This window comes from Podarcis tiliguerta, assembly GCF_965153285.1.
Source record: "Podarcis tiliguerta genome assembly, chromosome: 11".
NCBI lineage: Eukaryota > Metazoa > Chordata > Lepidosauria > Squamata > Lacertidae > Podarcis > Podarcis tiliguerta.
The window spans coordinates 11,572,875-11,596,163 of NC_139544.1; the positions used below are offsets into that span (position 1 = coordinate 11,572,875).

The 23,289-nt window shown below is 46.9% G+C and overlaps 1 protein-coding gene across 3 annotated transcripts in view; it reads left to right on the forward strand.

The window, feature by feature from the left end:
- LOC310659932 (kelch domain-containing protein 3-like) overlaps positions 1 to 23,289 on the forward strand; it is an 86,618-nt gene that overhangs the window by 16,749 nt on the left and 46,580 nt on the right. For all 3 annotated transcript variants that reach the window (XM_083404108.1, XM_083404106.1, XM_083404107.1), the window contains exons 7-10: positions 4,104 to 4,250; positions 5,620 to 5,671; positions 20,437 to 20,537; positions 22,046 to 22,131. In XM_083404108.1, coding sequence (XP_083260234.1) covers positions 4,104 to 4,250; positions 5,620 to 5,671; positions 20,437 to 20,537; positions 22,046 to 22,131 — 386 coding nt within the window. The remainder of the gene's footprint in view (positions 1 to 4,103; positions 4,251 to 5,619; positions 5,672 to 20,436; positions 20,538 to 22,045; positions 22,132 to 23,289) is intronic.

Below are 23,289 nucleotides of genomic sequence, written 5' to 3' on the forward strand. Positions count from 1 at the left end.
TACACGGCTGGGAGCGTGGGTGCTGCCTCCTCTGAGGGCGCGGCCGCCAGCGTTCCGGATTGAGCATGGGAACATGGGTCTGGGAAGTGCACGGTCCGTTTGACCCAGTCAATCTGAACGTTGTGGGCCTCCAGCCAGTCCATCCCGAGCACCAGGGGGAAGCGGGGCATAGAGGCAATGTCCAAAGTTCGCAACTCCCGGTGCTGCTGGAGACACAGGACCAGAGGCTGGGTCTCCTGAGTAACGGCACCTGAACGCAGAAGTCGTCCGTCAATCGCTTCCACCTGGACCGGTACTGGCTTGTTCCGAAGTGGCACCTGATGATGGGCGGCAAAAGCAGCGTCCATATAGGAGCGGGTTGCCCCTGAATCTACCAAAGCATGGGTGAGGATCCAGGGCCCACCTGGAGGGTATAAACGTACCGAAACCATAAGATGTTGCAAGTCCATTGGTGCGGGCCCATTCTGTACGGTTTGGGACCCCCGGTAGCTAGGGCCATCAGCTACTGGGGTTGGCGGTTTCCCTGCGGCTGGCGTTTCTCAGGGCAGGACCGAGCGAAGTGTCCACTTCCGCCACAGTAAAGACAGAGATTTCCATCCCGACGCCGCGCCTTCTCTGCGGGGGAAAGGCGTGGCCGCACTGCCCCGAGCTGCATAGGCTCCTCCGTTAAATCAGTTGTGACCGTGGGGCTGCCGGAAAAAGCTGGTGCCGTGAACTGGAAGTGTCGGCGACCCCGGGCCTGACGACGATCCTCCAACCGGTCGCCTATTTGTAGACTCCGTTGAATGAGAGTGTCCAGCGTGGTGGGGCGTTCCATTGTGGCCAACTGGTCCAGTACCTCGTCCGAAAGCCCTTCGAGATACTGGTCCCGCAGGGCCGAGTCATTCCAGGTCAAGTCCTGTGCCAACAGCCGGAACTCCGTGGTATATGTGGCCACCGTGGACTTGCCCTGTTTCAAATGCCGAATCGCCCGGTTGGCTTGACTCTCTTTCTGGGGGTTGCCGAACGCGGCCTCCAAACGATTGCAAAACCCCGTATAGTCTGCCAGCAAGGGGGAGTCTTGCCTGAGTAGCGGCAACGCCCACTTGGCCGCCTGGTCCTTTAACAAGCTAATCAAAAAGTGCACCTTGGTACGGTCGTCAGGAAAGTTCCGGGCTCGCCCCTGAATATACAGTTTGGCCTGGGCCAGGAACATGGGAAAGCTGGCCGGGGCTCCATCAAATTTCTCAGGCAAAGCCACTGGGTACTTGCCCGGAGCCGGGGCGTCGGCCCCAGAAGCCGGTAGGGCTTCCAAGCGTTGCTGAAGTGCCTCAACCGCGTCACTGAGCTGCTGCACGGTGTGAGACAAGGCCTGGTTCTCCTGGGCCAAAGCCACCAGTGCAGCCGCCTGTTCAGCCATGGCCTCTGGCTCTTCCCGAACGCACCCCGACGAAGGGGGAGTGCGGGAGGTGGCGGGAGCAAACTGTGCTGGTCCCGGGGGTAAGGTACCTTGGGTGTAGCAAAGTCCACACGAAGAGGGGCAAGGTCCGAGGCAGAGTGCCGGGCGGTGAACAGGAACGCTGGAACAGGAGGCTGTGCAGGGAACAGGAACACCGGATGGTCGGGAACAGGAGGCCGAGCAGGGAACAGGAGTACCGGATAGTCAGGAACAGGAGGCCGAGCAGGGATCAAGAACGCAGGAAGGTCCGAAGCCAACAACGACGTTGCTCCCGCAACCTGGGGCCGGGCTGACTGGGCTTTTATCCTCTTCTAAGGCCAGGGGCGGTCCCGGCCCCCAGGAGCCCCGCCTCCTCTGGCCTTAAGGCGAGCACTCCTCCTGGGGGCAACCAGTTCCCTTCGCCTCTCTGCTCTAAACCTCTGCAGATCAGGAGAGGCCGAAGGGTTACTGGGCCCTGGAGGAGGCTCACCTGTGGCCACTGAGTCGTCAAGCCTCTCTGGGGCCAGAAGGGCTTCACCTGGGGCCAGCTCCTGATGCACTGCCACAGGTGCAGGCTCTTCAGCATCTAGGCCTGGCCCCAGTTCAGCCGGCCCTGGAGGCGGGGACTCCTGTGCAGGCCGGGATTCCTCTGTTTCATCCTCCGAATCGGAATCCCAGGCCATCACACAGGGCAAAGATACCTGCCTACCCATGACAGGTGGCATCCTGTCTCATTCATGTAGTGATGAAGCATGCATTGGCATTCTGTCTGAAAAGGACCAGTTTTGTAAATAGTAAAATCCTGAGCAAACACACGTCTTTTTGGGTGTCTTCCTTATCTTTTTTAAAAATAATAATAATATTAATAAGAATAAAAATTTATTTATTTATACTTTTCAAATTTATACATCTCACTAATTTTATACATTTCACTAATTTTAAAATCATTTTGACTTTTCAGAACTTGACTTCCTTCCCCCCTCTTTCTGCAGTTCCTTCAATTTATTTTTTTAATATATCCAAATGAAATTAATTTACTCATTTATTCATCTTCTTTAAGTAGATACTATTATAAAACTGCAGGTTATTACAATAATCCTGCCAATGTACTGTTTATAATTTATCTGTAAATATTCATAAACCATTTCCATTCTTCTGTAAAAAAAAATGTTAGCTTGATTTCTTATTCTTCTGGTAAGGTTTGCCAATTCTACATATTCCATAAGTTTTTGTATCCATTCTTCCTTTGCTGGGATTTCTGCTTCTTTCCATTTTGGGGCGAGTAACATTCTTGCCACTGTAGTAGCATACATAAATAATTTCTATGCATTTTTGATAGTTCTGTCCCGAAAATTCTCAAAAGAAAAGCTTCCGGTGTGTTTTTTTACAAAGGTTATTTTAAACATCCTTTTTATTTCATTATATATCATTTCCCAGTAAGCTTTAACCTGACTACAAGACCACCACATACTACAACACACACCTTTTTGCATCTGATTGCACATCTGAGTACAGCGGTACCTCGGGTTACATATGCTTCAGGTTACAGACTCTGCTAACCCAGAAACAGTACCTCGGGTTAAGAACTTTGCTTCAGGATGAGAACAGAAATCGTGTTCCAGCGGCGGGAGGCCCCATTAGTTAAAGTGGTGCTTCAGGTTAAGTACAGTTTCAGGTTAAGAACGGACCTCTGGAACGAATTAAGTACTTAACCCAAGGTACCACTGTATATATTGTATGGTACTGAAAGCTAATACCCATTTTGTGAGCTATTTTGCTGAAATATGCATGAGAGGAGTAGTGGAATAGATGTCATAATTTCATGGCAAAACAGATAGTAAATTATCAATGATTTAGCACAATACAGAAGCAGTAAAAACTATTTTTAAAAAATACAAAGAGACAGTTTTTTTAAAAAAAAGAAACAGTTCAGATAAAATAGCCATTTAAAAACTGAAATATGAAGAAGATCTGCAGAAGGGACATGGAACTGATAGAAAGGACTGACAGAATCCGAGACCAGGGAAAAGAGACGGTGGAAGAAGATTGGAAATTTTTTTTAAAAAAATTACTTAGAGAAATATGTAAAATTAATGCATGTTAGGAAAATGTTGGAATGAAATTACATGGCTTTAGTAGAAACATTATAAGGAGTTCAGTACAAATAAGCTTCAGGGTTTTTATGGTAAGATAAGGCTAAAATAAATTAAGATAATTAAATGACAGAAAGCAGTGAAAGATGGAAAGGATTTGCTGAAATAATTAATAACTAGAATACAAAAAGGGAGGTGGGAGGAGGTCGAGGAAATAAGTTAATGAAAGGTAATGATAAATATTGGATGTGTTTTTAATTGTTTTTGTTTTTGTTTTGGTGTATTGTGTTGTTTTTTTTTTATGTATTGTAATGTGTGGAATTGTATTGTTTATTCTTTTCTCCTTTTTTCACTTTTTTCCTGTAATCTTTAAATTTTTAATAAATATTATTAAAATAAAAAAATAAATAAAAACTGAAAGCCTTCCTGACAAGGCAAGGTTTTCGCTAACTTTTGAAATTGGCCACACAGCTAGCCTCTCTTAGCCAGTTTTCAGTATTTTGTAGAACAAGCAGAATGAGAGAGTGAATTCCTTCCTCCCCCAGCCCACTCTAGGATAAGAGACTAATTTACTGTTATTTCCTTATCTTAAGGTTCCTTAATGTGGCAGAAAGTTGCAGCCACTGGCATCGCACCTCAGACTCTCAGTCACAGTTCAGCTGCAGTTGGAGAAAACATCTATGTATATGGGGGTACACTATGCGGAAAAGCTGTTGATGATCTGCACGTGTTCAACACGGGTGAGTAGAATTAAATCTCCTTTAAGAAATTTGGTTTCGTATGTGGTCAATCAATCCACAATCATGCAATAGTCCAGACTATAGCTGTAAGTTCAAATAGAACTTGTTTCCAGGGTTCTTTCTTGCTCTTCAGCACAAAGCCCTAGGTCAGGTTAAAATAATATAAAGATATATTTCTAAAGATCAGTTAAGATAATTTACATCAGAAAAATAGGGAGGGTCCTAAAAATTTAAATATCTCTGGTGTCAAAGGTCAGGGTGAAGAGGTGTATTGTCGGTATAATATATAGACGTTATCCTTGATTTCTCTTTGTTGTTATTTGCTACATCATTTCCTCCATCTTTTATGATGATCCAAATCTTTTACCATTGTGTCCAAAATTCACCCTTAAACTACAAGTGATATTCCAATCCTACTAGCGATTTTAACTGTTTACAATGGTCTTTAAGATAAGTTATAAATTTCCCCCATTCCTTATTAACATTTTGGTCTTCCCAATTTTTGATTCTCCCGGTCATTTTAGCCTTTTCAGCATAGTCCATCAACTTGATCTGCCATTTTTCTCTGGTAGGAACTTTATCTTCTTTCCATCTCTGGGCCAATAACATCCGTGCAGCTGTGGTTGCATACATAGATAGTCTTTTCTGCTCCCTTGGGATTTCGGCACGCAGAGAAGGCACTCTTTTTGAGGGCACACACCTTTTTATGTCGGTAACTGTCAGTGGCGTAGCGTGGGTTGTCAGCACCCGGGGCAAGGCAAGTAATTTGCGCCCCCTAACCCGGGGCAAGGCAAGTAATTTGTGCCCCCCCCCGCTCCACTGTCCCTCCCCCAGATAGTCCCTCGCTCTCTCTCCGCACCGCACCGCACCGCACGCCTGGCACCCTCCCCTCCACAGTGGGCTGCGACCCGGCGGCTCGGATCAGATTCGCACAGCCAGCACTGCAGTGAGAGAGTGAGTGAGCCAGGTAGGGGCAGAGAGCTGCGAGTGCGAGCGCGTGCCCCCCCCCGATGTTGCGGCCGGTGCGGCCGGCCCCCCCCTGCACCCCCCACGCTACACCACTGGTAAGTGTGGATTAAAAAGTACATAGACTCACCTTCACTCATACGGTTCCCTGTTTCGATAGGAAAAAAATAATATTAAACTGCAGAGGTAGCCAGTGTGTTTGGGTTCTAATTTCCATTAGCCCCAGTCAGCAAGGCCAATGACCAGGAATGATGCGAACTTGAGTCCAGAATACCTGAGGGCCACTATTTTGGCCTCCCAGCCACTGTTATATGGAAAGCCATTCTGCCACTTTTGTTGCATTCTTTGTCACTAACGTCCTGAAGTACCTTTTGCTATTGTGACACTTTATGTTATCTTTCAGTGTCCCAAAGCTGGACCCCAGTCAAAACCTCTGGTTCAGCCCCTGGTGCCAGGTTAGTTGCTGATTTTTTTATATATTTTTAATTTTTAGGTTAGTTGCTTGTTAACACTAGAGTTGAACCGGAATAAGAAAAGCACAAGTAAAATATAGTTTAGTCATGTTCTCCGCCAGAGAAACTGCTGGTGAAGGAGAAATAATATTTGAAATGTAAGGACCATTTCTCAGACCCTCCACCGTTCGTGTGACCTTGCCATTCATATATACAGAAGAAGAGTAAAGGGAGGTCTTGCTTTAATAGTACAAAGGGAATATTCCGTGCTATGTTGGATGCCAGGAAATAGGAAATTATGTTCACATGTGGTCGGGGTCTAAGTCTGTACAATTTTTTGGGCAAAGGGTGTTTAAGGAGATAACAGAAATGGATTAAAGTCCAGAGGTACAGTAGCATTTTTATAAATTTACGATGGGGTGGAAGGTTCACAGGCTACGAAGGACTTGCTCACAAATTTATTGGCAGCTGCACGCATAATTACAGCAAGGAATTGGAAGGGGCAAGCAGAATATAAAATGGAAGAATGGTATAAAGCAATGGCGGCGGAAGTCTCTCCAGCACCTGATGTAGGGTGCCGAAGGGCGGGGCGAACTGCCTGGTGGCACATGCACAGCGCCCGTACAGACTGTGCATGCGCAGCGCACATGCGGACGGCGCACGTGTGGCAGGCTGTACAGACGCCACACGCACCCTCAACTGCTCTACACCTGGGGGAAGGCAGCGGGTCATCTTGTGACACCCCCCAGGGTAGCACCTGGGGTGGACCGCCCCCCCTTCATATGCCCCTGGTATAAAGAGGTGTGGGATATAACTGTTAACGATAAATGAACATGTGTCATTAAGGTTAGATGGGGAATATGCAGGAGAAATTATTCTGAGGAAATATGAACGGTGTTTGTAGAATTTGTACTGTTGAAACAGAAGGGGGTCAAACTATCTCAAGAGGTGTTGAAATTTTGGGAGGTTTGGATAGTTACAATGGAATGGTCTTGGTGGTGGGGTGCATATTTTTATTCTTACTTATTTATGATTATTACTTTGTCAAAATAATAAAAAAATATAAATAAATTAATTCTGCACTTGCATCTTACTTAGCATGAGGATAGAGGCCATAAAAATGAGTAAGCAAGTCTGTGGGGACTTGTTTTCTGGGTTCTGGGGTGGTGTACAGAAGGATAAGACCCACTTATTGTCTGAGCCAAAGCTTGTTTCGGGAAGCCATGACTTTCTCCTATGCATAGGCAGAAGGCCCTAGGAGCTGAAAAGATGCTGGCCAAACATTCTTGAATACAGTGCTCATTCTTCTTATCATAAAAAGTTGATCCCTATATATTCTTTTCCTGACAAAGGGGAGAGCTCTGTTAATGGTGGCACCAAATGGATTCTGAGAAAATGCCCTCCTTTGCCATTCCAAATAAACAAGGAAACAAGAGAATATAATTATCTCTGTGACCCATTGAAGCTTGAGCTGGAACAGCACATAATTTTTGTTTAATTGGGAGTGAAATACTCAACCATACCAGTAATGGGATCTGAATGCTGCCTTTATGACCTAGTCAACACTTTGTGCCATGTCATGAATGGATGTGAATTTTATTGCCTGGCTAAATATTGCCGAGTCTTCCTTTGAAGGAGAGGAGAAATAGCTTAAAAGGAAAACAGAGACACTTGGTGGGTCTTCAACGAGTTCTACAGGGAGTTTGATACAATTGTGAGGGTTTGACTTTGGGGAAGGCTAATAGTGTATAATTTCCTTTGATTCCTGGCCATCTATGCATCTATACTCCTTCTGGGCATAAAATGGGAAGGGGAAGAAACCAAATATACCACTTTGAGGTCCTTGGAGGAAACTTGGGTTAAAAATGTAATAATAAGTAAATAATAAACTGTGAGACCTCCGGGTGTAGGGCGATATATAAATTCAATAAATAAATAAAAATGAAATGAAATGGCACATTTTGCTCCTCAAGTGCTCGGCCGAGAATAATTGCTGCTCACCTCAGATGTTTGCTTAAATATATTAAAGGAGTCTTGTTCCCAATATGTGCCCCCCCCCCTTCACTGGATTCATTCTCTCTTCCACTAGTACCACCATAACTGGAATAGCTAAGACCGGCTTATGAAAAATTATTCTTTGCTCACTCAGAGCGCAGTGAGGAACGCTTTGTTCATTAATAACGCTCTGGAGAATATCCAGGAACCTGAGCATGACAAATTGCCACCAACCTAAAATCGTTAGGCAACACAATGCACTAGCGCAAAACACAAGCATGACAAATTAGTGGCAATTTTTCCTCAGCCTCCACGAATTCTGATACTCATGCCAGGCAGCCAAAAGGACGTAAGCCCCACTGAACTTCACAGGGCTCACTTCTGAGTAGATAAGACTAGCAGGGTTAGGGAACCCTTTTCAGATCCCAGCTTCTTCCACACTGGGCAACATTGAGGGGGCCAAATTCCTATGGTGGGTCAAGAAGGAAAAGTAGGAGGAGCAAATAATGTAGATATTACCTTTGTGCAGTAGGTGAGCTTCTACATGCACAAAGAACCACAGAAGTACTGTTTGGGGGGACAGGGGACGGGTGGGTATGGAGGATTCCCTGGTCCTGAATGGGGTAACTGTTTCTCTGAAGGACCAGGTGCACAGCCTGGGAGTAATTTTGGACTCACAGCTGCCCATGGAGGCACAGGTCAACCCTGTGTCCAGGGCAACTGTTTACCAGCTCCATTTGGTACGCAGGCTGAGACCCTATCTGCCCACGGACTGTCTTGCCAGAGTGGTGCATACTCTGGTTATCTCCCGCTTGGACTACTGCAATGTGCTCCATATGGGACTACCTTTGAAGGTGACCCGGAAACTACAACTCATCCAGAATGCAGCAGCTACACTGGTGACTGGGAGCAGCTGCCGAAACAACATAACACCAGTCCTGAAAGACCTACATTGGCTCCCAGTACGTTTCCGGGCACAATTCAAAGTGTTGGTGCTGACCTTTAAAGCCCTAAATCGCCTCGGCCCAGTATACCTGAAGGAGCGTCTCCACCCTCATTGTACAGCCCGAACACTGAGGTCCAGCTCCAAGGGCCTTCTGGTGGTTCCCTCCCTCTGAGAAGCGGAGTTACAGGGCCTTCTCAGCAGTAGTGCCTACTCTGTGGAATGCCCTCCCACTAGATGTCAAAGAAATAAACAACTATCTGACTTTTAGAAGACATCTGAATGCAACCCTGTTTAGGGAAACTTTAAATATTTGATGAATTATTGTATTTTAATATTTTGCTGGAAGCTACCTAGAGTGACTGGGGAAACCCAACCAGATGGGTGGGGTATAAATAAATTATCATCATCATCACCACCACCATCATCATCTTTGTCCTGCAGCCAGACAAGCAAAAGGCATTATCAGAGTCTGAGGGATGCATTCCAGCCAGCCAAAACACACAAGGAGGATGCAAAGCACTGGGGATGTGGTATAGAGTTTGGGGGCCAGGTAGAGTGACTTGGAGGGCCACATTTACCCTCCCCACCAGGCCTGAGATTCTCTGGCCCCGGTGTACAGCATTGAGCTGTAATACCTTTTGTCAGGGAACTGCCATCGGAGCCAGAAGGAGAGGGAGGGCTCCAGAGGGATTCCGGAGAGCGTCCCGGGAGGGAGAGAAGCAGCACATCTTCTGGGGAAGGAAATCAGCGTAGCACCAGTGGAGGAGGGGGGCAGATGGGGGAATCGGCGAGGTGGCTCCAAGACTCCTCGCCGGGGACCAGCGGAGAGAGCACGGGGCCTCCGATGCCCACACCCTCCCTGCTCAGAAGGCTTCCGCGCAGGGAGAGTAGGTGGCGACTAGGCGTCAAAGAACTTTTATGCTGGAAGAAGTTCAAGAAACGCCCACTGACAGATTCTGCCAGCGATTGAGACAGCCACGGGCGAGTGGCTGTCCAGACAGAAAGGGTTCACTAAGGCAATCCACCCAGGTGTGGCGCTGATTTACGCATGAGCAACCCCTAGAACCATTACACCTTTGAACGAAATTCCAGTTAAATTTGGGCATAGGTAGCCCACACAAGAGTTCAAGCTAACCGTCATAGTGTTACTTTGTCTATCAGTGAGTGACAAAGGCTCGTCACTGTCACGATTCATGAAGTTAGGCTATTGATACAAATGCAGATGCATCAGATTTCAGACAATAAAACTCATGCTAGATATTGATATGATTGCTACCAGAATGCTTCACAGCAGAAATCTTTGGGCTGAGTTTATAAATAAATGACAATTAAGTAGTTTTGGATGAAATTCTGCCTTGGCATAAGCTTGCGCAAACACATTATTATGCCTTGCCTTTGCCAAGATTGATTTTGTGTTTTTCCCCCCCGTTACTAAACTACTGTAATAAACATAATAAGTTTATGGAATCGACAAACGTAGTTCCCAGCATAAAAATAATGGGTATTGTTCCAGTTGTATAATCACATTCCTTATGAGCTGGGCAACGAAACAGTTATTGTGATGGAACAATTTATTCAATATATTTGTATTTACTACAAGGAAAGCAATAATTTGATCATGGGAGGAAGTGGTGCCTGTCAGGGAACTGCCATCGGCAGGACAGGAGGTGCCAAGGCTCTCTGAGGTAGAGAGAGACTTGACACCTGAAGAGGGAACCAGTAGGGGGCGAACAGGAACGTCAAGGGAAGGAGAGTCGGAGGAATGGCTCAGAGATGCTTCCAGTGAAAACAGTGGGGAAGTCTCAGGACCGCCTATAGGAACACCCGTTCCTCGGCGGAAACTGTCACGCAGAGAGTCCAGAAGACGTGTTTCCGTTAAGGAGCTTTTATGTTGGAAACGTTTCCGAAAGCAGCCACTTTCGGATTCTGCTAGCGACTGACGCAGCCATGCTGGAGGGGCTCCGTCACAGGCAGAGTTTTGAGAAGCTGTTCAAACTCTGAGGGATTGCAATTTACACACAAGCAGCTCTTCATCCCATCACAGCAATCCGAAAGTCATCGACAGCTAGCTTGTGCCAGGGAGAGGCATCATGAGCGAACCAGCAGGAACCGGAGGGGCAGCTGGAGGAGGTCCAAGCCTGGAGGAAAGGTATAGGACGTTGGAAATCCAGCTTGCCTTGCAGACGGCGAGGCTGGAAGAAAGGAGGGCTCAGGATGCAGAGAGGGGGAGGGAGAAAGCCACCCCACTCAACAGAAAGATGCCAGGATTGGTGCAGAAATTTGGGGGGGACCCCAGGAACTACCATGCCTTTAGGACAGAGATGCAATATGCTCTCAATCTGCAATTCGATGACTTCCCTGATGAGGAATCGCGAGTGGCTTTTGTAATTAGCCACCTCGAATCAGGGGCGAAGGACTGGGTTAGACCCTTGATGGCAGCAAATAATGAGATCCTAAAGGACGCGATGAAGTTTTTTCGTGCCATGGACCTGATGTTTTCCAGTGACATTGAGCAGGGAGGGGTGCGAAGGCAGTTAATGGCTTGCAAACAGGGAAACCGGACTGTCCGTGAGTACTGGACTGAGTTCACTATGTTGATTCATCGATTGGGGTGGGACCTGGCTTCTGAGCCCATTCAAATGCTTTTTGAAGAGGGTCTGTCTTCGTCCTTGAAAGATGAACTTTCCCGGAACCCCAGAGCAGAGTCTATGGACCAGCTGACTAAAGCCGCGCTAGCCATTGGAGCGCGCCAGGAAGCGAGGGCTTTGGAGAAGCGGGAGGGGAAAGGAGAACGTTGGAGGGAGCTCCGCATTCCAGACATTCCAGAGCAGCCTTTCCCGCCGGCAGAGCCGATGGAAGTGGGAACAGCGCGTGCGCGCACAGTTTCAAACATCGGTGAAGGGCGGAAGAAAGAGGGAAAGGGCGGGAAAAAATGCTATCTCTGCCAACAGCCAGGACACTTTGCCAGAGTCTGTCCACGGAGAAAGGAATGGCAAGGCATGGCAGGAGCTGTTGGGGGAGAGGAGGAGGAAAGCACAGAGCAAGTAAAAGCCAACGCCTGGCTGCCGTCGGGGCACAGCAGCCAGGCTCAAAAGCAGTGAGAGTGCCCGCACCAGAACCTCCCAGGCCTGCTCTAGTGATAGAGGTGTTGCTAGAGCTGCCAAATGGACACCCCCTACAGATCAAGGCCCTGCTGGATTCAGGCAGCTCCTGTAATTTCATGAGTAAGGAGTTCGCAGCTGAGCACCAGATACAAACCCTCCCCTTAAGTAAACCCCTGCAGGTAACCACAATTGACGGCAGAGAGCTGTTGGGAGGAGAAGTGAACCAACAGACAGTTCCCATGATAATGAGGGTGGCAAGACACACCGAGAGGATAGCGTTTAATGTGGCCACATTGGGAGGAGCTCCCATTATTTTGGGGATGAGCTGGCTGGCACTTCACGATCCTCTAGTGGGATGGCACCAGAGGGTGGTCTCCTTTGGGTCGGCGCATTGCCTGGAACACTGCAAGCAGGGGAAGGATCCAGGGGGAGCCAAGATCACCTTAGCTGGGATGGAGGTAATGAAGCAAGGGGAGGTGCCTCCGCAATATGCAGATCTGAGCAACGTATTCAGCGAAAGAGAAGCGGACAAACTGCCGCCGCATAGACCCTTTGACTGTCAAATCAACCTACTCCTGGGGGCTCAACTCCCAGTGGGCAAGCTGTATGCCATGTCAGACAGGGAGATGCAGGAGCTGAGGGAGTTCATTGACAAAAACCTGAAGAGGGGTTTCATCAGAGAGTCCCGAGCGGTGGGGGGCAGCCCAGTGTTTTTTGTGGACAAAAAAAACACAGATAAGCCGAGACTTGTAGTGGATTTCAGGGCCCTAAACGCCGTGTCGGAACCCCTGGCCTTTCCTATGCCCCGAATTGATGACATTCTGACCAGGGTGAGGAAGGGGAAGATTTTTACAAAACTGGACCTGCGGGGGGCGTATAATCTGATACGAATAAGGAAGGGGGATGAATGGAAGACCACCATGTTCACCCCTTTGGGAGCATTTGAATACCTCGTAATGCCCTTCGGTCTCCAAGCCGGCTCCGCATGTTTTCAAGCTTTCATCAACCACGTCCTGGGGCCGTTGCTCTACAAGAATTGTGTGGCCTTTTTGGATGACGTGTTGGTGTATTCGGAAAATGAAGAGCAGCATGTGAGGGACGTGAGAGAAGTGTTGGGCCGGCTGCAAGCCAATCAGCTGTGGGTGAAACTGGAGAAGTGCCAGTTTCATGCCAAGGAGGTGGAATTCCTGGGGTACCGCCTGTCAGACCAAGGATTGGCCATGGATCCAGGCAAGGTCCAGGCGGTGCTGGAATGGAAGACACCGAAAACCAAGAAGGATGTGCAAAGATTCCTGGGGTTTGGGAACTTTTATCGGAAGTTCATCAAGAATTTTGCACACTTGACGGCGCCCATCACCGACTGCCTCAGTAGCAAGAAGAAATTTGTTTGGACGGCGGAGGCGGAGAGAGCTTTTGAAGAACTGAAAAGGGCTTTCGCTTCGGAAGAACAACTTCTGCATGTGGACCTACAGAAGCCCATGAGGGTGGAGACAGACGCGTCAGACAGAGCGGTGGGGGCAGTGCTTCTTCAGCCGGGAAGAAATACGTCAGAGTGGAGACCGTGTGCCTTTTTCTCGAGGAAGCTGAATAAGTCCGAGCGGAACTACACGGTGTATGACAGAGAACTACTTGCCATTCACGAGGCGTTCCGGAGGTGGAGACATTTATTGATTGGGGCACAACACAAGGTGCAAGTGTGCACCGACCACAAGAATTTGGAGTATTGGAGAACAGCTCGAGTACTCAACCAACGGCAAGTGAGATGGGCACAGGAATTTTCCAAATTCCACTTTGAGATTTGTTATGTACCAGGCCCAGAGAACGTCAGGGCGGACGCTCTCTCACGCAAACCAGAGTACTTGGAAGGGGAGGGGGCAAGCGAAGAAAGACATGTCATTCCTGAGGACCGCTGGGTGTGTGGGGCGGCGCTGGTGGGGAGACGAGAGCTGGTAGAAGAAACGGAAACTGACGAATATGCCCAAAATAAGCTCAGAGGCCTCAGGGGAGAGGGTGAGAGCCCGGAGGGTTTTGAAGAAAGAAATGGGGCATTGTATTACAAAGGGGCACTGTATATACCAGAAGGTGAATTGAGAGGGAGGGTACTCAAGCAGTTGCATGATAGTCCCACGGCGGGACATTTTGGACAACACAAGACCATGTGGATGGTCACCAGGGAGTTTTGGTGGCCCAAGGTGAGGGAAGATGTAAAGGAGTATGTAAGAGGGTGTGACCAATGCCAGAGAGCCAAGGGGGAAAGAAGGGCGCCGGCAGGGTTATTGGAACCACTACCCACGCCAGAACGGCCTTGGGAGGCGGTATCAATAGATTTTATGACGGATCTGCCCAAATCCAAAGGGAAGACGGCCATCATGGTAGTAGTGGACCTGTTAACTAAGATGTGCCACTTTGTAGCATGTTCACATGCAGTCACAGCGGAAGAAACAGCGAAGTTGTTTGTAGAACACGTCTTCCGGCTGCATGGCGCCCCCTTGAGGGTTGTCTCGGACCGCGGGAAACAATTTACTTCCAGGTTCTGGAGGAAGCTCATGAGCTTGCTGCACGTGGAAGTCAATTTTTCGACGGCCCGGCATCCTGAAACCAACGGGCAGGTGGAAAGAGCAAATGGCATCCTCCAACAATATCTGAGGTGCTATGTCAATGACAGAGGGAATGATTGGGTAGAAAAGCTGGCGCTGGCAGAATTTGCCTACAACAATGCGGAGCATGTGTCCACAGGGATGAGCCCCTTTTTGGCTAATTACGGGTGTCACCCCAGGGCATTCCCGGGGGAGGGGGGCGAGAGATGGAGCGTCCCAGCGGCCGAACATTTTGTAGAAGAGATGGAAGCGATCCATCGTCAGCTTCAGCTCAACTTAGAAAGGGCCAAGGCTCAATATAAGAAGCAGGCAGACAAGAACAGGAGGGAAGGTGAAACCATAAGGGTGGGGGATCAGGTGTGGTTGTCCACCCAAGGGTTGCCGTTCAAAGGGGGTTGTAAGAAATTAATACCCAAGAGATTGGGACCCTTTGAGGTCATTCAGCAGGTCAACCCAGTGGCTTTCAAACTCCGGTTACCCAACCACATGAAATTGCATCCAGTGTTCCACAGGTCATTACTGTCACCGTACAAGGGGGGAGGTGAAGAGGAGCACACCAGGGGACCGGTCTTGGAAGAGAGGGAAAGCAGTAACCATGTAGCGGAAATCCTCGATTCCAGGTGGAAGGGCAATCAGGTGGAGTATTTAGTGGCGTGGGAAGGGGAACCGGAGTCAGAAAACACCTGGGTGACTGCAGAGGAGGTCAATGACGAGGTTTTAACAGAAACGTTCCACCAAAGATTCCCGCGGAAACCACAGCCGGTAGCAAGGTTTAGAAGGGAGTATTTCGGCACCACAGACGAGGAAGAGGAACTGGAAGGATTCGCGGAGTCGGAGTTGGAAGAAGGAACGGACTCAGATGACGAGGAGTACCGAGAGACTAGGAACCACAACGAGTGGAGAAAGGTGTTCGAAACTTCAGACGATGAGGAAGGTTCTTTCCGGGGTTTTACCTCCTCACAACCCGTAGGGGAGGAGACGGGAGGGGGTGAAGGGGGCCCTGGAGGGGAGGTGGATGTCAGGGAACTGCCATCGGCAGGACAGGAGGTGCCAAGGCTCTCTGAGGTAGAGAGAGACTTGACACCTGAAGAGGGAACCAGTAGGGGGCGAACAGGAACGTCAAGGGAAGGAGAGTCGGAGGAATGGCTCAGAGATGCTTCCAGTGAAAACAGTGGGGAAGTCTCAGGACCGCCTATAGGAACACCCGTTCCTCGGCGGAAACTGTCACGCAGAGAGTCCAGCAGACGTGTTTCCGTTAAGGAGCTTTTATGTTGGAAACGTTTCCGAAAGCAGCCACTTTCGGATTCTGCTAGCGACTGACGCAGCCATGCTGGAGGGGCTCCGTCACAGGCAGAGTTTTGAGAAGCTGTTCAAACTCTGAGGGATTGCAATTTACACACAAGCAGCTCTTCATCCCATCACAGTGCCTTTTGCTTAAACAAGATTCCTCCCCTCACACACATACATTTTTAACAATTCCCTGTTCCTACTTCAACTCACCCGCATCCCATCCCATCCCAGCTGTTTTTGTTTTTGTTAGGTATTTTGTGGTTTTATATCTTGAATTTTTTTTATATAATATTTTTATTAAGACTTTTACATAAAAAAAGAAAAGAAAAATACAAAAATACAAAAAGAAAAAGAAAAACAGATAAAAACAATTCCATTTTCATAATATTCCTTGCATTTGCTTATTTCCCAGACTTCCCCACACCTCCCCTCGCTGTATTCCAGTTCAAATGTTTAATCAGCAAATCCCTTCCCTCTATCTTATCTTAATCTTCATCTTAATATCTTAATGTATTAAACCTTTAGTTTTACATCTTTTAACCTTGAAATTTTCCATACCCCTTCACCACATTATTACTAATAACCTTTTAACCTCCATCCGATGTCATTCTAGCATTCATTAATCTTATAATATTTCTGTAAATAGTCTTTAAATTTCTTCCAATCTTCCTCCACCGTCTCTTCTCCCTGGTCTCTGATTCTGCCAGTCATTTTTGCCAATTCCATGTAGTCCATCACCTTCATCTGCCATTCTTCCAGAGTGGGTAATTCTTGTGTCTTCCAATACTGTGCGATGAGTATTCTTGCTGCTGTTGTGGCATACATAAAGAAAGTTCTATCCTTCTTTGGCACCAATTGGCCGACCATGCCCAGGAGAAAGGCCTCTGGTTTCTTCAAGAAGGTATATTGTGGTTTTATATCTTGATTTTATTCTGTGAACTGCCATGAGACTCCCGGGTATAGGGTGGTATATAAATTCGATAAATAATAATAATAGCCTTATTACACTTCAGCTCGCTTGCCTTAGGAGACTTGGTGCTTCTTCTTATTTATTTACAATAAGGGAACTTGTATACACATTTAGGTCTTTGATATTTGAAAATGTGGCATTAACAATGCAATCCTATACAGGTCTACTCCTGTGTAAGTCCCACTAAGTTCCATGAGGATTACTTCCAGGTTTGTCTATATAGGATTGCATACAAAATAGGCCCTCTGCAGAAAATTAATGTCTCCTTATGTGTGGCACTGCAACCAGGAAGCAATATGTTACTGGCACCTCAAACAGCTATTTGACAGGTGTATCATATAATAAGTTTCATTGTTCCCATTGCTTTTCATAGCACTATTCAGGGGTGGGAATTGGCATAGCAGGTGGGCGCAGTCATGGGTTGTTGGTGCTGCTTTTATTTGGAATTAATGGGGCTCAGAGGCCAACTGCAGCAGAGCTGGCTAACCTGGGGCATTTCAGATTTTATTGGACAACAAATCCCTGAGCATTGACTGTGTAGTAATAATAATAATAATAATAATAATAATAATAATAATTTATTATTTATACCCCCGCCCATCTGGCTGGGTTTCCCCAGCCACTCTGGGCGGCTTCCAACAGAATATTAAAATACAGTGGACGCTCAGATCGCGGACATGATCCGTGCGGGAGGCACGTTCGCAACCCACAGCGGCGCTTCTGCACATGGCAAACCCCGATTTAGCGCTTCTACACATGTGCGACCGCCGAAACCCGGAAGTAACCCGTTCCCGGTATTTCCGGGTTTCGGCGCATCCATAACCCAAAAAAACGCAACCTGAAGCGTCTGTAACCCAAGGTATGACTGTACAATAATCTATTAAACATTAAAAGCTTCCCTAAACGGGGCTGCCTTCAGATGTCTTCTAAAAGTCTGGTAGTTGTTTTTCTCTTTGACATCTGGTGGGAGGGCGTTCCACAGGGCAGGTGCCACTACCAAGAAGGCCCTCTGCCTGGTTCCCTGTAACTTGGCTTCTCGCAGCGAGCGGACCGCCAGAAGGTCCTCGGCGCTGGACCTCAGTGTCCGGGCAGAACGATGGGGGATGGAGACGCTCCTTCAGGTATACTGGGCTGAGGCCATGTTGGCTGAGCTTCAGAGGTGGTGCTGCTGCGACAGGAGAGAGAAGGTTCAGCCACGACACACAAACAGGGAATGAGGCTAGAAAGTTGCAGCGAGGGAGAGGAGCAAGAGGCAGAAGGTATTTGGGAGGAAAGGAAGGAGCATATACAGTGGTACCTTGGTTCTCAAATGCCTTGGTACCCAAACAACCTGGAACCCAAACACTGCAAACCCGGAAGTAAATGTTCTGGTTTGCGAACTTTTTTGGAACCTGAACGCACTCCGTTTTGAGTGTTGCACACTGAGGTCTGTCTGTTTTTGCTATTTATTTTGCGTTTTTGTTTTTGTGGCTGTTTGTGTTTTGTTTTTGTGATTGTGCAGAACTCAGTTCAGCTGCTGATGGATTGATTGTGTGACTGCTGTACATTGTTTATTGCTTTCATTTTATGGATCACTGGTCTCACTAGATAGTAAAATTCATGTGAAATTGCTGTTTCAGGGGTTGTTTTTAAAAGTCTGGAACAGATCAATCCATTTTGCGTTACTTTCTATGGGAAAACGTGCCATGGTTTTGGAACGCTTTGGTTTTGGAACGGACTTCCGGAACGGATTAAGCTTGAGAACCAAGGTGCCATTGTATTTGGGAGGAAAGGATTGAGCATATAGTGAGTAGACTGAGAAGGGGGGCAGTTCAGGAACAGGAATGCAGGGAACCCATCACCGGAAAAGAGGACAGAAGAAGGCACCGATTTGCACAAAATCCTGCTTCGGTTTTGATGCATAGATGCAGATTTAGAAATCATTCTGACTTAGTGAATGGGGAGGATGAAACAGAAGAGGAGACATGGCTGAGGGTAAGCCAGTGTGACGCATGGCTACTGTTATGTACTGTAGTTCTCACCCTGGGCCAGCAGGGAAATACTGTAGATAGTTTTCACTCAGGTCCTCATATGCAAATAAGGGATTGAAAGTGACGTTCAGTGATTGGATAGTTACAGAAAATGGTTACTGTTGCGTTCTAGTGGAGCTCTATATAAGCAGGCTGGCTGAACCCTTCAGTTCAGTTCTGTTCTGGCCTGTGAATAAACAAGAGCTGTTTGAAGAATCGCTGTGTCGTCTGATATGTTCACCCACAACTTAACAGCTACCTTAGTAAGGAAACAAGGGCCTACTGACAGTCCACATAAACTCCTGGTCTTCTCGCACAACTCCTTAGCAGGTACTTGATATAGTTGCTGTGCACTTGAAACCCCTTAGAGTTAATTCAGAGGGTCTGGATGGTAGAGAGCAGAAATGGTAGGAAAGAGAGCACTTGACCTCTGCAGACCTGCCGCCAGAGGAGATGACAGTGGTGCGTTTTGATAGCAGTTATTTCATGAAAAGCACACTTGCTGCTGTATAGGGCTTCCTAGAGTGCAGGTCTAGAGGAGTGGCTAAGTGGCTGAGCGGCATGCTTCAGGAAGAACGACAGGAGAGCACTGTTGCTCTCGTATTCTGCTGCTCGGCTTCCCAGAGGCATCTAGCTTAGGGTTACCAGACATCCCTGGTGCCGCAAATCTGTCCCTGGAATGTCCCCAGATTTGCAAATCTGTCCCCGGGAAACGAGGCAGTGGCAGCCTCAGCGGCCCGGAGCCAGCCTGGTAGCGCAGTTTGCTCTGGCTGACTTCAGGAGCTGCTTGCTGCCGTGGCGCCTGCCATTCTTCCTCACCGGAAGTCCCCATATGATGTGTTTTGCACACGACACATCATATGGGACTTCCGGGAGGCAAACTGGCAGGCACCACGGAGGGGGCAGCAAGCAGCTCCTGAAGCCAGCCAGAGCCAACTCCGCTACCAGGCTGGCTCCGGGCTGCTGACTGCCGCTGTTGCTGCCACTGCCAAAGGGGAACCGGGGACGTCCGGCGGTACAGATCTCCTGCCCCCTTCCCCCTTTGTTTTGATTGATTGGGGGAGGCTCGGGAGTTGTTAGTGGGTGGCTGTTGCCCAGTTTTAAAAAAACTCTGTGCATTTATGTTTCACAGGGTGCGAAAGGAGGGCTTTGCACCTTTATACAATATGCATGTGTGCTTGGGCCCAGGATCTTTTGCCTCACCAAGGACCCAGAACAAAGGTGTGCCTGCCCTTATATAGACATTTTAAATTGCCCACCCTGGAGCCCAAGACCACCCCCAGAAACATCATACATACATCACAGAAGGGGTGTAGCCCAAGGCTACCCCCCAGATACATCATACTTACAACACAGAAAAGGCGGTCTACAACAATGAGTGCATTGTTTATCTCCTATCTGGCAAGTTACCTGATTGCCTTATCTGGGTTTTGGTCTTTTGTTGTTATAACTACTTAACCCCTGAATCTAGATTACAGGTCACAGGCTCACACCCTCTTCATAACTTGAATGTGCCCTGAAGACAGGATTTGTGAGGAAAAAGACAATGGGGAAGTTTTCCATTTTGACCTTGCAGAGAAATATTTGAGGTCAATTTGTTCAGGACCTAATCTGTGGGGTTTCAGACGTGTGCTTTATATATACAGTTATGAACATTTATTTTTTTTATATATGGCCTTAAATTCTTATGACAGCAGCAATAGCATCTTGCAGAATACACCTGCCGCCCCCACCCCCAAAGAGAACAGTCGGGGGGGGGCCAACCTTATATACTTTTGATTTCCATGGCATTTCTAATTCTGTCTGAGTGAGCTGTGAGGCACACTGTTAAATACAAATGATGTTTTAACTTTTCAGATCAGGCCATGCTTTTGCAACGATCGGCGAAATCATCTATATGTTTGGAGGTTGTTCCGACGAAGATGAATATTGCACTGATCTGTTTGCACTGGACACAGGTGTCTTTCATTATTTCAGATCATTTCCCTCACTGTATGAATAACTGGGGTTTTTTTTTGGGGGGGGGAGGTACAAATAGATAAAAGCCAATGGAACAACACTGTACCACTTTTGTTTGTACCTCAGTACAAACCTCTGAGAAAATCAGAGCCAGACTTCAGATGGATCTTTACTCATGAAAATCAGCTTTGAACACTCTATAAACCGGGGGGAGGGGGGGGGACACAATTTATGGAGATATAAGTAAAAACATGCGTTCTGTATCATTATTCACTAAGAAGTTTGCCTGCTCCCAGTTTCCATTTTTCTGCAAAGGCACTTGGATAACTGATAAGCACTGGGGCATTTGACACTTAATTGTATCAAAATTGTATTATACAATTAATACAATTAGACTGTATTAAAAATTTAGTGAATCCAGGCCAAATTAATTACACTTCTGTAAAAAGTTAGTTACGGCTAGCCTGTCCTATTGATTATAATGGGAACTAAGTATTATTAAGAGACGCGGATGGCGCTGTGGGTTAAACCACAGAGCCTAGGACTTGCTGATCAGAAGGTCGGCGGTTCGAATCCCCGCAACGGGGTGAGAAGAATATACGTAAGTATATATACGTAAGTAAGAAGAATATACGTTTAAAGAAGATTGGGAAATGTTTATTGAATATATGGGGGGAAATTGTGTATATTTGAAAACGAGGGCAGCATTAAGACAGATAACTGATAAGCACTGGGGCATTTGACACTTAATTGTATCAAAATTGTATTATACAATTAATACAATTAGACTGTATTAAAAATTTAGTGAATCCAGGCCAAATTAATTACACTTCTGTAAAAAGTTAGTTACGGCTAGCCTGTCCTATTGATTATAATGGGAACTAAGTATTATTAAGAGACGCGGATGGCGCTGTGGGTTAAACCACAGAGCCTAGGACTTGCTGATCAGAAGGTCGGCGGTTCGAATCCCCGCAACGGGGTGAGAAGAATATACGTAAGTATATATACGTAAGTAAGAAGAATATACGTTTAAAGAAGATTGGGAAATGTTTATTGAATATATGGGGGGAAATTGTGTATATTTGAAAACGAGGGCAGCATTAAGACAGATTCAACAGTGTAAATATGTTTAATGGATGTAATAATAGAATACTGAATGGTTCAGTTTCTATAAAATATGCAGGGATTTATGTTATGCAAAATAAATCATGGAAAGAGTAGAAGGGAATTTTAAGTTTGTTTAAATGAATATTCTAAAATGTAAAAGAGAAAATTTAATAAAAATTATACCAAAAATTATACCAAAAAAAAAGGGCTGTTAGGAATGCTTAGAATTCCCTAATTATTTAGTTATTTGGCTGCCCAATAAGTTCCTGTCTGGGAACTTTTATAAGAATAAATTGATGGAAATATCGAAGGCCATGAACTGCATTCCCTGATGCAAAAAACCAAACCCAGGATGCAATGCAGGTTCTATTTGCTCATTTTCTTCTCTCCTCTTCCCAAGTATTGTTAACGTGGCAGAAGTGTGATGTCAAGGGAGAAAAGCCCACCGGAAGGACACAGCACACATTTACAGCTCACCATGATAAGGTAAAAGCCTGTCAGTTTCAATCTTCCGTTTCAAATGATGCTGCATGTTGAGGTCCCCAAGCCACCCCCTAAATAAATCACAATTCACACAAAATTTTTGTTTAAGGTTTTTGGCATAATTTGGGCCACAACTTTATTAAAATGCCCAGGGACAGAACTGACTTCCAGATTCCAGCGAAAACCAGTAAGGGGTTTGCCATGTTTTAGTCCGTATCCCCGGCAAGGGGCTAGGGCCGTGCATGCCCCTGGGGGCATGAGGGGAGGAGTGACGGTATGGTGCCCAGCCCCATTCACTCCCCTCTGAATAATAATTTTCTTATTTATACCCCGCCCATCTGGCTGGGTTTCCCCAGCCACACTGGGTGGCTTACAGCACATAAAAAATTGTAACATGTACATAGTTGTCATACACAGGTGACTGCAATTATTTATCTGTGTGTGTGTGTATATATATATATATATATGCAGGTTTTGGTGTCCTCGGGTGTCTTCCCGTGTAAAAGTTGGGGTGTCTAGGCGACGTTTCGACGAGGTCTCACTCGTCATCTTCAGGCTGGTGCTTTCGGCTTCTTGTTACTGGAACAGAGCAGGATCTCAGTGTTTGAGTTCCTATAAATACTGTTGAGGAGGTGTGGTGTATAGCCTCCAATGTTCTGGGCAGAGAGGAGGTTCCCAGGCTAGTGTGCCTTTTCTTCTTTTGTTCCTTAATTACTTGAGGGATATCTTGGGTGATTTCTTGAGTGATTTCCTGAATCCCACTTAGGTGGGTCATTAGGTGTGGATTAGGTGTGGCAGAGAGGAGGTTCCCAGGCTAGTGTGCCTTTTCTTCTTTTGTTCCTTAATTACTTGAGGGATATCTTGGGTGATCCAGAGGCACACAGAACGCCATCACCAATCAACCACACCAGACCCAAACCCAGACCCTCTCCACAGATAAATTACAGACACCATCCAGTAGCCAAACCAGGGTGGCACCTCCGGATGCTGCACCCCCCTGCAATCCCTACACAGATCTGGCTGGCACAGGCCACAAAACCACAGCTCGCCCCTATACACGAAGCCAAGCCAGAGCACAACCAAGTGCAGTACAGCCATCTTCTCAGAAAAACTCTTCACAAAGTTCAAGAGTTCAAGACACGAAGGCTTTAGCAACTAATC